This window comes from Eublepharis macularius, chromosome 11 (genome assembly GCF_028583425.1).
Source record: "Eublepharis macularius isolate TG4126 chromosome 11, MPM_Emac_v1.0, whole genome shotgun sequence".
Lineage (NCBI taxonomy): Eukaryota > Metazoa > Chordata > Lepidosauria > Squamata > Eublepharidae > Eublepharis > Eublepharis macularius.
In genome coordinates, this window is record NC_072800.1 from 9,878,883 (window position 1) to 9,890,331 (window position 11,449).

Consider the following 11,449-nt stretch of genomic DNA (forward strand, 5'->3'; position numbering starts at 1 on the left):
GAAGCCATTTGCTTAGTTTGGCTGAAGGGATGGATTTTATTGAAAACCCACAAATTATTGGCTTTGGAAGGATATAAAATTTTTTTTGGATGGCATGCATATTTGTGGTATGGCAAGATTAAAATGGATGCTATGTTTTTGCATCGTTTTGTGAGATGGAGTTTATTTAGAGTGTAGCAAAAATATAAAAGATATTTTGAGGAAGAGACTCCATTGTGGATTATACCAGCTGAAGTCGTAAACCCGAATGTGAAACATGGTGGAGAGGAGTGGATGACGTATAAAGAAATTTTAACAGCGCAATCCTATGGCCGGCCCCAACGCCGACGCGGCTGAACTGGTGGTGTGGCGGCGGCGCCGGGCCGGATCATGTGCCAGCAAAGTGTGGCCGCAGCGGCGCCCGCAGCGGCGCAGAGATGCAATTTTGGAGAACCAGAAAGTGTTGTGGGTGGGTCTGATGCACGGCCGCCGCCAGGCGCAGCCAAAGGGCGCTGTTCCTGACAAGCGTCAGGGGGAGGGGCCAGGAAAGGCGCAGCCTATGGGCAGCACGCGATCCCGGCCAGGCCCCAGAGCAGCAGGCAAACCGCGCCCATGCCGGCAGACTGCCTCGGCTCGTGTGTCGGGCGGGGCTCGCAGTCGGGAAGGAGAGGGGTGGGTGTAGTCTGAGAAGCCTTTCCCCCGTTTGCCCAATGTAGCACCAAGTCCGTGGCGGCCGCGTCCAGAGAGGTTGGCATGGGACTGGCAGGCGCCCTGCCATGAGGAATCCAGGGCAGCAGCCAGTCTCTGGCAGCAGGGGACAGCCCCCAAGTGGCGCCGAAGGGGAGGGCTGGCCTGAGGCCGCCACCAAGAGGCAGACACAGCGGGCCTGCCCCCTCGTCCCCATCCCAAGGCAAAGAACACAGACACCCATTGCACAGAAATCAGCCTTTATTATTAGGCGTGTAGGAGAGCCGCCTGTGCAGCAAAACACCCCACCCCACCCCCAAGGCGGCTGCGGCGGTCACCGGCGAGGCCGGCGGCCGGACCCCCTTGGCTGTCCACGGGCCCGGCCTCTCGCACGCAACTGGGCCCGAGGGAGGGGTGCCTCTGGGGCGGGTGGAGCTGCTGCAGCGGGTGGGGCCGGAGGGTCAAGGATGGCGACGAGCTGCCCGAGCAGGGCTTCGGCACGGACTTGAGAGGCACACCCCACCCCTCCCAACAACCATGGCCTGTTGGCGTGGGAGGCTGGCAACTGCTCCACGGGATTGGATGCGAGGCAGGACGCCCTGGGGTGGAAGGTGTTGGAATGACCAATGGGGCTGCTGCAGACGCCCGAGGGGCTGGACCCACTCTGGGAGGCGGCCACTCATGGGACTGTGTTGCTGGGGCTGCGGCTGCGATGGGGGCGACCCTCCCCAGGCGCGCGAGACCTCCTGCCCGGGATATGGCATCCGCCTGCCACCACCCTGGATTCTCCATTGGTGGGGGCTAGGGTTCCCGCGAGCGGACCGTTTCCCCTGCCATCTCCCACCCCCTTGCAGCGGCAGCTCACACCACCCTCTCCCTGGCTTATCGGGTGCCAGCTACTCTCCCCACCGGGGATTGATCCCCCTCCCCGCTCACATGCCCCACCCCAACCCTCTACCTGGCCATAGATACAGGGGGGTTAGCCGTGTTAGCCTGTGGTAGCGAATTCAAAAAGGGTCCCGTAGCACCTTTACAACTATCCAGTTTTATTGTGGCATAGGCTTCTGAGAATCAAGTTCTCTTCGGCAGATGGGTGGTACAGACACTGGTCAAATACAGAGGAGGAGGAGGGGAGGAGGAGGGAGGGAGGGGGCGGGGAGGCAAGACGGGGTGTGTCGGATACATTTGTGGCAATGTGCAGGTGGGGAGATGTGACGGGAGTGTTGGGGGAGGGGCGGAGGACGAAGTCAGACTCGCAGACACAGAAGACAGTTGTTGTACATCTCGTTTTATTGCACTGGAAAGAGCGGGCTTGCGTTTAGGCTGGCAAGGGAGCCGGAGCATTCCACACAGCCCTCCTTCCCGCTTGGAGGGGCGGGGCTGGGATGCAGGCCGCGGCGCGACGGTGCTTCCTGGGCTGCAGCCAACCGTCCGTCAGAGATGTTTGGGGAGGGCGGGGCGCGGGGGAGCAGCCATGCCCTGGACGTGCCTGTGGGGGGAAAAGACACGTGTGGGCTTTGCCTCGTTCCACTGGCAAGGCAAGCCCCACACTCCGCCATCCGGGGGGGGTTGCACATGGTCGAGGGCAGCAGCTGATGCCTGACGGTCTGGCGAGGATGCACTCAGCCTTGGGAAGCCTTTACCTTTATGGGAGGGAATGAGCTGGTCACAACAAACACCTGGCCACATGTGGTTTTCGAGGCGCCTGCCTCTGAGGCAGCCAGGGGCGGCCATGGTTGCCCCCCACCCCTGCTGGGCCTCACCCAAAGCGGCAAGTGAGCGGGTGGGTTCAGGTGAATGGGCGGTTTGCACTAATCTGCGGAATGCCCCCCCACCTCCTCCTTACCTGTCAGCGCTCCGTCGGTCATCACGAGGTGGGAGCGCCAGAGTCAGGGCACCTGCAAGGAAACGGGAGAGCATGCGGTTAATTTGCAAAGTGTCATTCCCTTCTGCCACGGAAGGGTTAGTTTGTTTGTGCTTAGTTAGAAGCAACTAGCATGCATGAGTCCAGTTAGCTGTTGAGTCATTCTTTCTATCACGGTAGAAAGAGAGTTAGGCAGACATTTGCACCTCTTCCCCTTTATGCGAAGTTCCCCCAGTTTTTCGCAAAGTCCCCCGAGTGCATTCTGCGCCTGCCAATGTGAATGCCCTCAGCCCGTTTCGGTTTTCAAAGGGGCAATGCCACTCAGCAGACGGGCAGAGCCTCCGGCCGAGTGCTCACTTACCTGGGGGTTTGGGCGGCGCTGGCCGGATGTTTTGTAGGGCGCGGTCGCAGGTGATTGGGTGCAGAGAGGGGGGCTCGTCCACGCCGGGCGCGCACGCTGATTGGTCCCCGGGATAGTTCTCATCCTATGCTCCTTCGGGCCATAGGGGCGGGGTGGGGCGGGGCGCTCAGAGAGGGGGCTGATTTTTCGCCGTTCCATGGACGCCTATGGGCTACGCCTTCTTTTTCCGTGGCGTAGCTTTTTTGCGCCGCTGTGGGCGTTCCCGCTTCTGGAGGAGCTTAGGGAGCGGACTAACTCCGACCCCGCCTTGCTCCCTGCCCCCCCCTGCGTCGGCGTAGGGCTCTACGCCACTCCTGCGCCGCCGCCCGGGCGCCTGTGGCTTGCACCAGTGCTGGCCCGCCGGCGGGCCAGCGCCGCGTCCCAGCGCGGGCGGAGGGCCACTTACGCGGGCGTACGGGCTAGATGCGCCCTCGCAAGCCTTAGTTCGGTTCCTGTTCACTTTCCGTGCCCTTCTTAGGATTGGGCTGTAAGAGTGGAACAAAATACATATATTATGAAAACCAATTAAGATTTATAATTTCAGTATGGTTGGTTTCAGTATAGACAAATTAAAGATTTATATGATGCAGATCGTAGGAAAGTAGGATTTAGGGTTAAAAATTCAGAGTTAGAGGAGTGTTTACTTCAAGAAGGGAAAAAGTTGATATCTAAAATATATAAGATTTTGTTGAGATGGTATACAGAAGATGAGGTGGTTAAAGTTCAAATGATTAAATGGGCAATAAATTGTAATAAAGATATTATGATGGAAGCTTGGGAACGATTGTGGAAAAATACAGTAAAAATTTCAACATGTACCACTATAAAAGAAAATGTTTATAAAATGATTTACAGATGGTATCTTACACCAAAAAAGCTAGCTAATGGTAATAGCCAAATGTCAGATAAATGTTGGAAATGTAAGAAACATGAAGGTTCCTTCTATCATATGTGGTGGACGTGTGAAAAGGCAAAGCAGTTTTGGGGGAATATTGTGGATGTTATGTTAGATATTTTGCAGAAAAATGTTGTTAAAAACCCAGAACTGTTACTGTTATGTATGAACTTAGAAGAATTTGATAGTATGGACAGAACAATGGTGTTTTATATGGTGACAGCAGCTAGGATGTTATATGCACAACTTTGGAAGACACAAGAGATACCATCGGTGGAAGATTGGATCCAGAAGTTATTGAACATGGCAGAAATGGACAAATTAACAAGGAAACTTAAAGAACAAGATATAGAAGAATTTATTATGAACTGGGAGAAACTTAAGAACTATATGGAAAGAAAGGGGGACATGAAGGGGGAAATCTGGTCTTTGGATAACTTGTAAAGGGGGAAGGTAGTTCTTTGCCGGTAGCTGAAATATTTAAACAATAGATAATGATAGATAAGGGATTTTTATTGTTAAATATAGTTTAATAGAAGAAATAGCAGATAGATTGCAATTTAAATAGGGGGGGTTGGAAAACTGTTGGAAGTCTATTATAAAAAGGGGGGAATGGGTGGGGGAACTGAAATGGGATGGAAATGTTAATTGAATGTTATGAGTGATATATGTTAACCCATCCAATAAAAACTTTAAAAAAAATATTTCCAGTATAATTCTCTAAAGCTGTATTCACCCAGAAAGTTTTTTTCCAGACATAAACTCTTGATCCATTCAGTATTTCTTAAGTTGCCAAAAACACAAATGAAGAGGCAGCAATGAGAGGAAACGAACTCTGTCTCCCTTTAATAAGAATTAGATGCTTGAGTGCTCTGTCAGGGCAATGCATATCCAGGTGCTGGGAGTTATCCTTTCGTTCAGGCAATGCCTGTATTTCAGGCTTTACTACACTGAGCAGGGCTTTTTTTCAGCGGGAACACAGTGGAACGGAGTTCCAGCACTTGTTGAAGATACTCAGCAACAGTGCACAGCTGGATCCAGTCCCTCGTGCCCCCTGTGCTTCTGGGTCTCCTTTCACCTTCCCTGCAAACTCGTTAAAGCAGCAACGGAAGTATCATGAGCTCCGCTAATTAAAAACTGAAAATTCGCCTCCCACAGACAACGCTAAAACATCCATAAAAACAAGCACTTAGGAAGACCAGTTGCTCAATTCCTAATGCTGAATAATTTACAATTTAAATCATAAACTCTCTTTTTGAACATTCCCTTGCACTCTTACCTTGTCTGTTTCTACAAACGCCCTTCAAATGCACTGTTCAGGTATGGAAGCTTGAATGGTCATTTGACTCCCTGGAAGGAAGTTAGTTTAACATAAAGCAATACTGCATGTAGCCTTTGTTCGAAAACTCCACACCTTAGACAATTCAGATTCTGCGGTGAAAAAAACTAAATTCTGAGATTTGTCTAAATTGTGAGATCTGAGCAAATAGGCATAATCTATTTACTTTCTTGCGAGCCATAGAAGCACTGAAGTTTTTCTCCTACCATGAGAATCTTCCTTATTTAACTTCCCCTTTGTTTTCTACAGTAATGTGAGGCACAACTGTACAATCATCAAAACATGTTCATTTGTTTTTTAAAAACTATGTAAAATTAAAGTGAAAATTTTCAGGAAACTGAATTCTGAGGCTAGTAGTACATTCTGTGCATTTACTGCGCTTCCACCGAATCTTAGCATATGCTAAGCGTAAACTCAGTCAACAGGAAAAATAGTTCCAGGCCTCTAAATGACATGGCTGTTTTATTCAGTTTACTGTTGCTAGATGATATAATATTGGAATTCTATTTCTTCAACAAAAAATACTGTGGTTGTAACTTGCCACATCAGCATGACTGGTGTGGTCTATTAGATATTTGACATAATAATTGTTCTAATTTTTTTTTCAGACTAACTTTGGAATCTACCTGATGAATCATCCCAAGAGCCCATTTTCCTTTCCAAATTCCTTGTCTGTCGGCTCTCAGGTACTTTCTGTGGTGAAGAACATCACTTGTTCACAGTCTCCTGAAGAGCAGAGTTCAGGGTGACTTACTAGCTAAGCCCCCAGACGAGGCTGCCTTGCAGACGGTTCGCATTTCTTCAGAACACTGAGTGCCTTTTCCAGTAATGTTTGTCAAATTTTGGTCTATGTCAGTAATTACAATTAATAAAGCCATACAACTCTTTCAAATTATCGTCAGTTTGTTGGGCCTGGGATAGGTGGGAACAAGACATTGCAGAATATTTATGTTAGGAAACAAATAAAACAAGCGGGGAACCCACAAGGACTTGGGGGGGGCTCATTTCCCTTTTCCCCACCATGCTGTCTTCCCTGTCCCTGCCCGCCATAACCTCTCCCTCTTTTCCTGTTTCCCACCTGCCTTTGTTTGCCTCCATCTTCACCCCTGCCCCCAGCCTCTGCTCTGTAGCCCAGTTGCATGGTTGTGTAAGGACCAAGCTTTGTACCACCTAAGACAGAATGTTAAGTTTGAAACTTTGGTTCACGCCTCATGTCCTGCAAATTTCTTCCTAGGCCTGTTTACTGGAAACTCCCTAGTTTTGATAATTAACTGCACCTGTGAACGGCTTTCTTCCTGTGGGAAGTGGCCTTGAGAAGGCTGGAGCCTGGTGCTGAGCTCAGCTGTAGCCATACTCCCTAAATTTTCACAGGCTATAATGTCCAATTAAATAAGCCAGCCCTAATTGGTTCTTCGAGTGGGCTGATGCCCCTCCAGATTTCAAGAAGCCTCTTTGTCTCTAGGCAGTTGATCAGTTTGCAACCTTGCAACCATTGCCAACCAGCTGCAGTGTGAGAGCGAGAGCGAGAGAGAGCTTCTCAGCTCCATGCTACTTCCAGGATGCCTAGAATAAGCTAGCATGGATGTCCTTTGGTAAGATCAACCATGTTTGGAACCAATTCAGAGTCAAAACAGATGAAATGTCGGTGGCAAGAGAAAGGCGGTCAGAGGGAGCTGGCAGTGGCAACTGGCTCCTCATCCCTCTTGCTGCCGCCAGCATGCTCAGCTCCCTCTGGCTGCAGAGTGCTTTTAGGGGAGCAAGCGGAGCTAGCAGTGGTGAAAGGGAGCTGATCAGACTAGACGCCTAGAGGAAAAAATTCTCTCTATGAAATTTGCACTTAGACAATTTCACTGGCAGTAGGGGTGTGCAAAGGCACCCTGATTTGTGTTATCCGAATCTGCTAAACCTGAATCGAGAGGCCGATTCGAGTTTAGCAGAAACCCGAATCGCCCAGCTGATTCGGGTTTACCGATTCGGATTGATTCGGATTGATTCGGGTTTTTTTTTCAATGGGAAAAAGCCTCCACAGGCTTCTCTGAAGCCTGGGGGAGGCATTTTCCCACCGAATCACCCCAAATTTGGTGGGGGCCTTCCTCTAACTCCCCTCTAACAACCCCCCAAGTTTCAGAACGATTGGACTTTGGGGGGCCATGTTACGGCCCCCCAAACCAGCTCCCCCTATCCTCTCCTTAAAAAAGCCATAGCTTTAGGTTGCTGCTGCTCATCTTCATTAATTTTTTCCTATGGGGAAAAATGAAGAGGAAGGCTTCCTTTGCCAGGGGTGGCATTTTGCATGCAAAATGCACCCCTACCCTCAGGAGCCCTTCTCCCACCTTTCCTCCCACCCCCCACCAAGGCTCAGCCTGCTCCCACTTGGGGGGGGCATTTCATGGCCTCCCCAAGTAGGTGCTCTCAGCCCCCAAAGTCCACCCCCTACTGCCCCATACAAACCCAATTCCCCCCCAGCTGCCACACACAGGCCCAAATCCCCACATTAGCCCCTCACAGACCCAAATCCACCCCCAGCAGCCCCACACCCATAACCCCAGGAACAGGCTGGCAAAGGCCAGCCCTCTCCCTTTGTTCCCTGTGATGGGAACTTCTAAACTCTCTTTCCCTGGGCAATTCTGCACAGCCCAGGGGTGCCACAATGGTGGGCACACTTCTGAGTGCCAGCTGGTCCCTGTGAAAGAGCACCTGAACCACAGACACCCTCCCTCAAATTCCCCCACCACCTACAGAGATGGCTGGCCAGCCAGCCCCATTGTTCCCTATGATGGGAACCAACTGCACAACAAAGAATAAAACACGAACTACACAAAATAAAGTTTTTAAAAAATTATTTTCTCCCTTTCAAAGTACAAGTAGGCAAAGCATTATGACACATTACACCAGCATTCCACCTCACAAAAATAACACAACTCACTTAACATCAGAGAATCACAAAAGCACAATTCCTGTCAAAAACACTTTATTTCTTGAACAGCTTTAGGTTACACAGTAGGAGGGCACAACAGGGCATGATAGCAGTGTACTACACAAAATAATACAACCCACTTCACCGTTTTTGGCAGCAATTTTGTTTGGGTGATTCTCTGATGTGAAGTGAATTGTGTTATTTTTGTGAGGTGGAATGCTGGAATGCCCTTTGGTGTGCCCCCCTGCTGTGTAACCTAAAGCTGTTCAAGAAATAAAGTGTTTTTGACAGGAATTGTGCTTTTGTGATTCTCTGATGTTAAGTGAGTTGTGTTATTTTTCTGTGTGGGGGACTGCTGGTGTAATGTGTCGTAATGCTTTGCCTACTTGTACTTTGAAAGGGAGAAAATAATTTTTTAAAAACTTTATTTTGTGTTGTTCGTGTTTTATTCTTTGTTGTGCAGTTGGTTCCCATCATAGGGAACAATGGGGCTGGCTGGCCAGCCATCTCTGTATGTGGTGGGGGAATTTGAGGGACGGTGTCTGTGGTTCAGGTGCTCTTTCACAGGGACCAGCTGGCACTCAGAAGTGTGCCCACCATTGTGGCACCCCTGGGCTGTGCAGAATTGCCCAGGGAAAGAGAGTTTAGAAGTTCCCAGCATAGGGAACAAAGGGAGAGGGCTGGCCTTTGCCAGCCTGTTCCTGGGGTTATGGGTGTGGGGCTGCTGGGGGTGGATTTGGGTCTGTGAGGGGCTAATGTGGGGATTTGGGTCTGTGTGGCAGCTGGGGGGAATTGGGTTTGTGTGGGGCTGTAAGGGGTGGACTTTGGGGGCTGAGAGCACCTACTTGGGGAGGCCATGAAATGCCCCCCCAAGTGAGAGCAGGCTGAGCCTTGGTGGGTGTGGGAGGAAAGGTGGGAGAAGGGCCCCTGAGGGTAGGGGGGCATTTTGCATGCAAAATGCCACCCCTGGCAAGACAAGCCTCCCCCAGCTGTAGTAGAGAAAAGAGCACGTACTTGGGGAGGCCATGAAATGCCCCCCCAAGTGGGAGCAGGCTGAGCCTTGGTGGGGGGTGGGAGGAAAGGTGGGAGAAGGGCCCCTGAGGGTTGGGGGGCATTTTGCATGCGAAATGCCACCCCTGGCAAAGGAAGCCTGCCTCTTTATTTTTTCCCCATAGGAAAAAATGAATGAAGATGAGCAGCAGCAACCTAAAGCTATGCCCTTTTTTAGGCGAGGATAGTGGGACCTGGTTTGGGGGGCCATAACATGCCCCCCCAAAGTCCAATCGTTCTGAAACTTGGGGGGTTGTTAGAGGGGAGTTAGAGGAAGGCCTCCACCAAATTTGGGGTGATTCGGTGGGAAAATGCCTCCCCCAGGCTTCAGAGAAGCCTGTGGAGGCTTTTTCCCATTGAAAAAGCTAACCCCAATCAACCCGAATCGATTCGGGTTATGGCGATTCGGCAAACCTGAATCGATTTGGGTTTTCCCGAATCGATTCGGGTTTCTCCGAATCAACCCGAATCGGGGTGATTCGGGTTTTTTCGGATTTTCCGAAACCCGAACTGCACACCCCTAACTGGCAGTCTGTTTCTTTAAAGTGGTCAGCACTTTTCAGACCACCTCCACGTGTGATTTTTCGTCAGCAGAATAGATCAACACATCATCTAGGTAAACAACAACACCTTTGTACAGGTACTCATATAATATTTCATTGATTAAGTTCATAAACACACCTGGGGACCCTTGAAGCCCGAACAGCATGACGAGGTACTCAAATTGGCCAAGGGGCGTATTGAATGCCATTTTCCATTCATCCCCCTCCCTTATTCTCACCCAGAAGTAAGCATCTTTTAAATCCAATTTCGGAAAAAAATTTCCCTGCACCACCACAATGAGCAAGTCCCTAATCAATGGTGTGGGGTATGCATTTGACATTGAGACTGCATTTAAACCCTGGAAATCCGTACACAGCCTTAACCCCCCCATCCTTTTTTCGAAATAACACAGGCGCTGCATGGGTGGAGCTGGCGGGGGTGGATGAATCCGCGCTCCAAGTTTTTATCAGTGAAGGCTCTAAGTTCCTTCCTCTCAGCAGGGCTCATTGAATACAATTTACCTTTAGGCAATTTTTCTCCCGGAATGAGTTCAATAGCACAGTCCGTTTGTCTATGGAGGGGGGGGTAGTTCATCTGCTTCTTTTTCATCAAACACTTGCTTTAAATCATGGTACTCCAAAGGGATGCCCCCTTCCTCTCCTGAAGTTAATAGTACAGCCTCTAAGGGGGAGGGTGCCTCCTTTCCCCATACTTTAGTCCATGCATGTTTTGCACAACGATCACCTTTAAAGACTACCATTCCTGTGGACCGTTTGATATATGGATCGTGATCCCATAGCCACCGACTTCCCAGCACCAAGGGGTATTTGGCTACATCACTAACTACATAGGTCCAATTCTCCCAATGGTCTCCCATTCCAGTAGCTGTAGGTTCGGTTTGAAGCTGTGCAGGTTGCATACTAGATCCATCAATTTGTTCAAACACTATAGGGTCTTTGAGTTCTGTTACTTCGAAGCCCAGCCCATTTACTAGCGCTGGCAAGATTAAATCTCGTGAACATCCAGAGTCTATTAATGCTTGCACCCGTACATGAGTTCCCCTTCTTGGGTTTAGTAAAGTCACTGGCATAAACAATACGGCCCCTCTTTCTCTCCCCTTTGGGATTTTGTATTCTTTAAAGACCTGCCATCGGGACCCTCTTACGGCAGGTCTTCCTCGTTTCCCATCGGGGGAGTGAGACCCTCCTCAGCTTCTTTGGATGGAGGCCTTTCAGTGACTTCAGGGGTATCCTTGACCTCCAACCCAGTCTCTGGTTTTCCCCTTCTTGTACCTCCTCTTTGGCTCGGCGGTTTGGGGGGAGCCTTGGGTTTAGGTACATTCTGGGTTTTTTCCCCTTGTACCGCTCTCTCGGGGCACTGCGCAGCAAAATGCCCCCTACCTCCACATCGTGGTCTCAGGTGTTCCCACACCTCTCATGGAGGACGGCCTGGGCAAGGCCTGCTGGGCCCCTCTCGATTGAGGTCCCCCCTGGAGTGATAACTTGGAGCTCAGGGGTGCCGTTTTGGGAAGCTGACTCTGTACGGTCGTTTGCGCTCTCACCCCCTTTGGTGGCACCCTGGCACCTTTCGAGGTTTGGGAAACTGTCAACGGTTGCGCTTTCCCAGCTGGTACCGCTCCTGCTCCCTGAGGCGGTATGCTTTGTGCTAGCTGGGAATGTGGTAGGATACTCCTGTCCGTCTCATCCACTACCGAGTAACACCCTACAGCACATTTGGTTTCAGGGGTTAATCCACGTCCCCCTGGTTTTTGTAAC

The 11,449-nt window shown here is 50.3% G+C and overlaps 1 protein-coding gene across 1 annotated transcript in view; it reads left to right on the forward strand.

Annotated features, from left to right (window-relative positions):
• The window catches only part of MOCOS (molybdenum cofactor sulfurase), a 228,390-nt gene extending 222,340 nt beyond the window's left edge, over positions 1–6,050 (forward strand). Inside the window, exon 15 of the mRNA XM_054991830.1 lies at positions 5,773–6,050. Within this exon, the coding sequence (XP_054847805.1) occupies positions 5,773–5,913 (141 nt within the window). The 3' untranslated portion in view covers positions 5,914–6,050. The remainder of the gene's footprint in view (positions 1–5,772) is intronic.
• Positions 6,051–11,449: the final 5,399 nt, after the last annotated feature.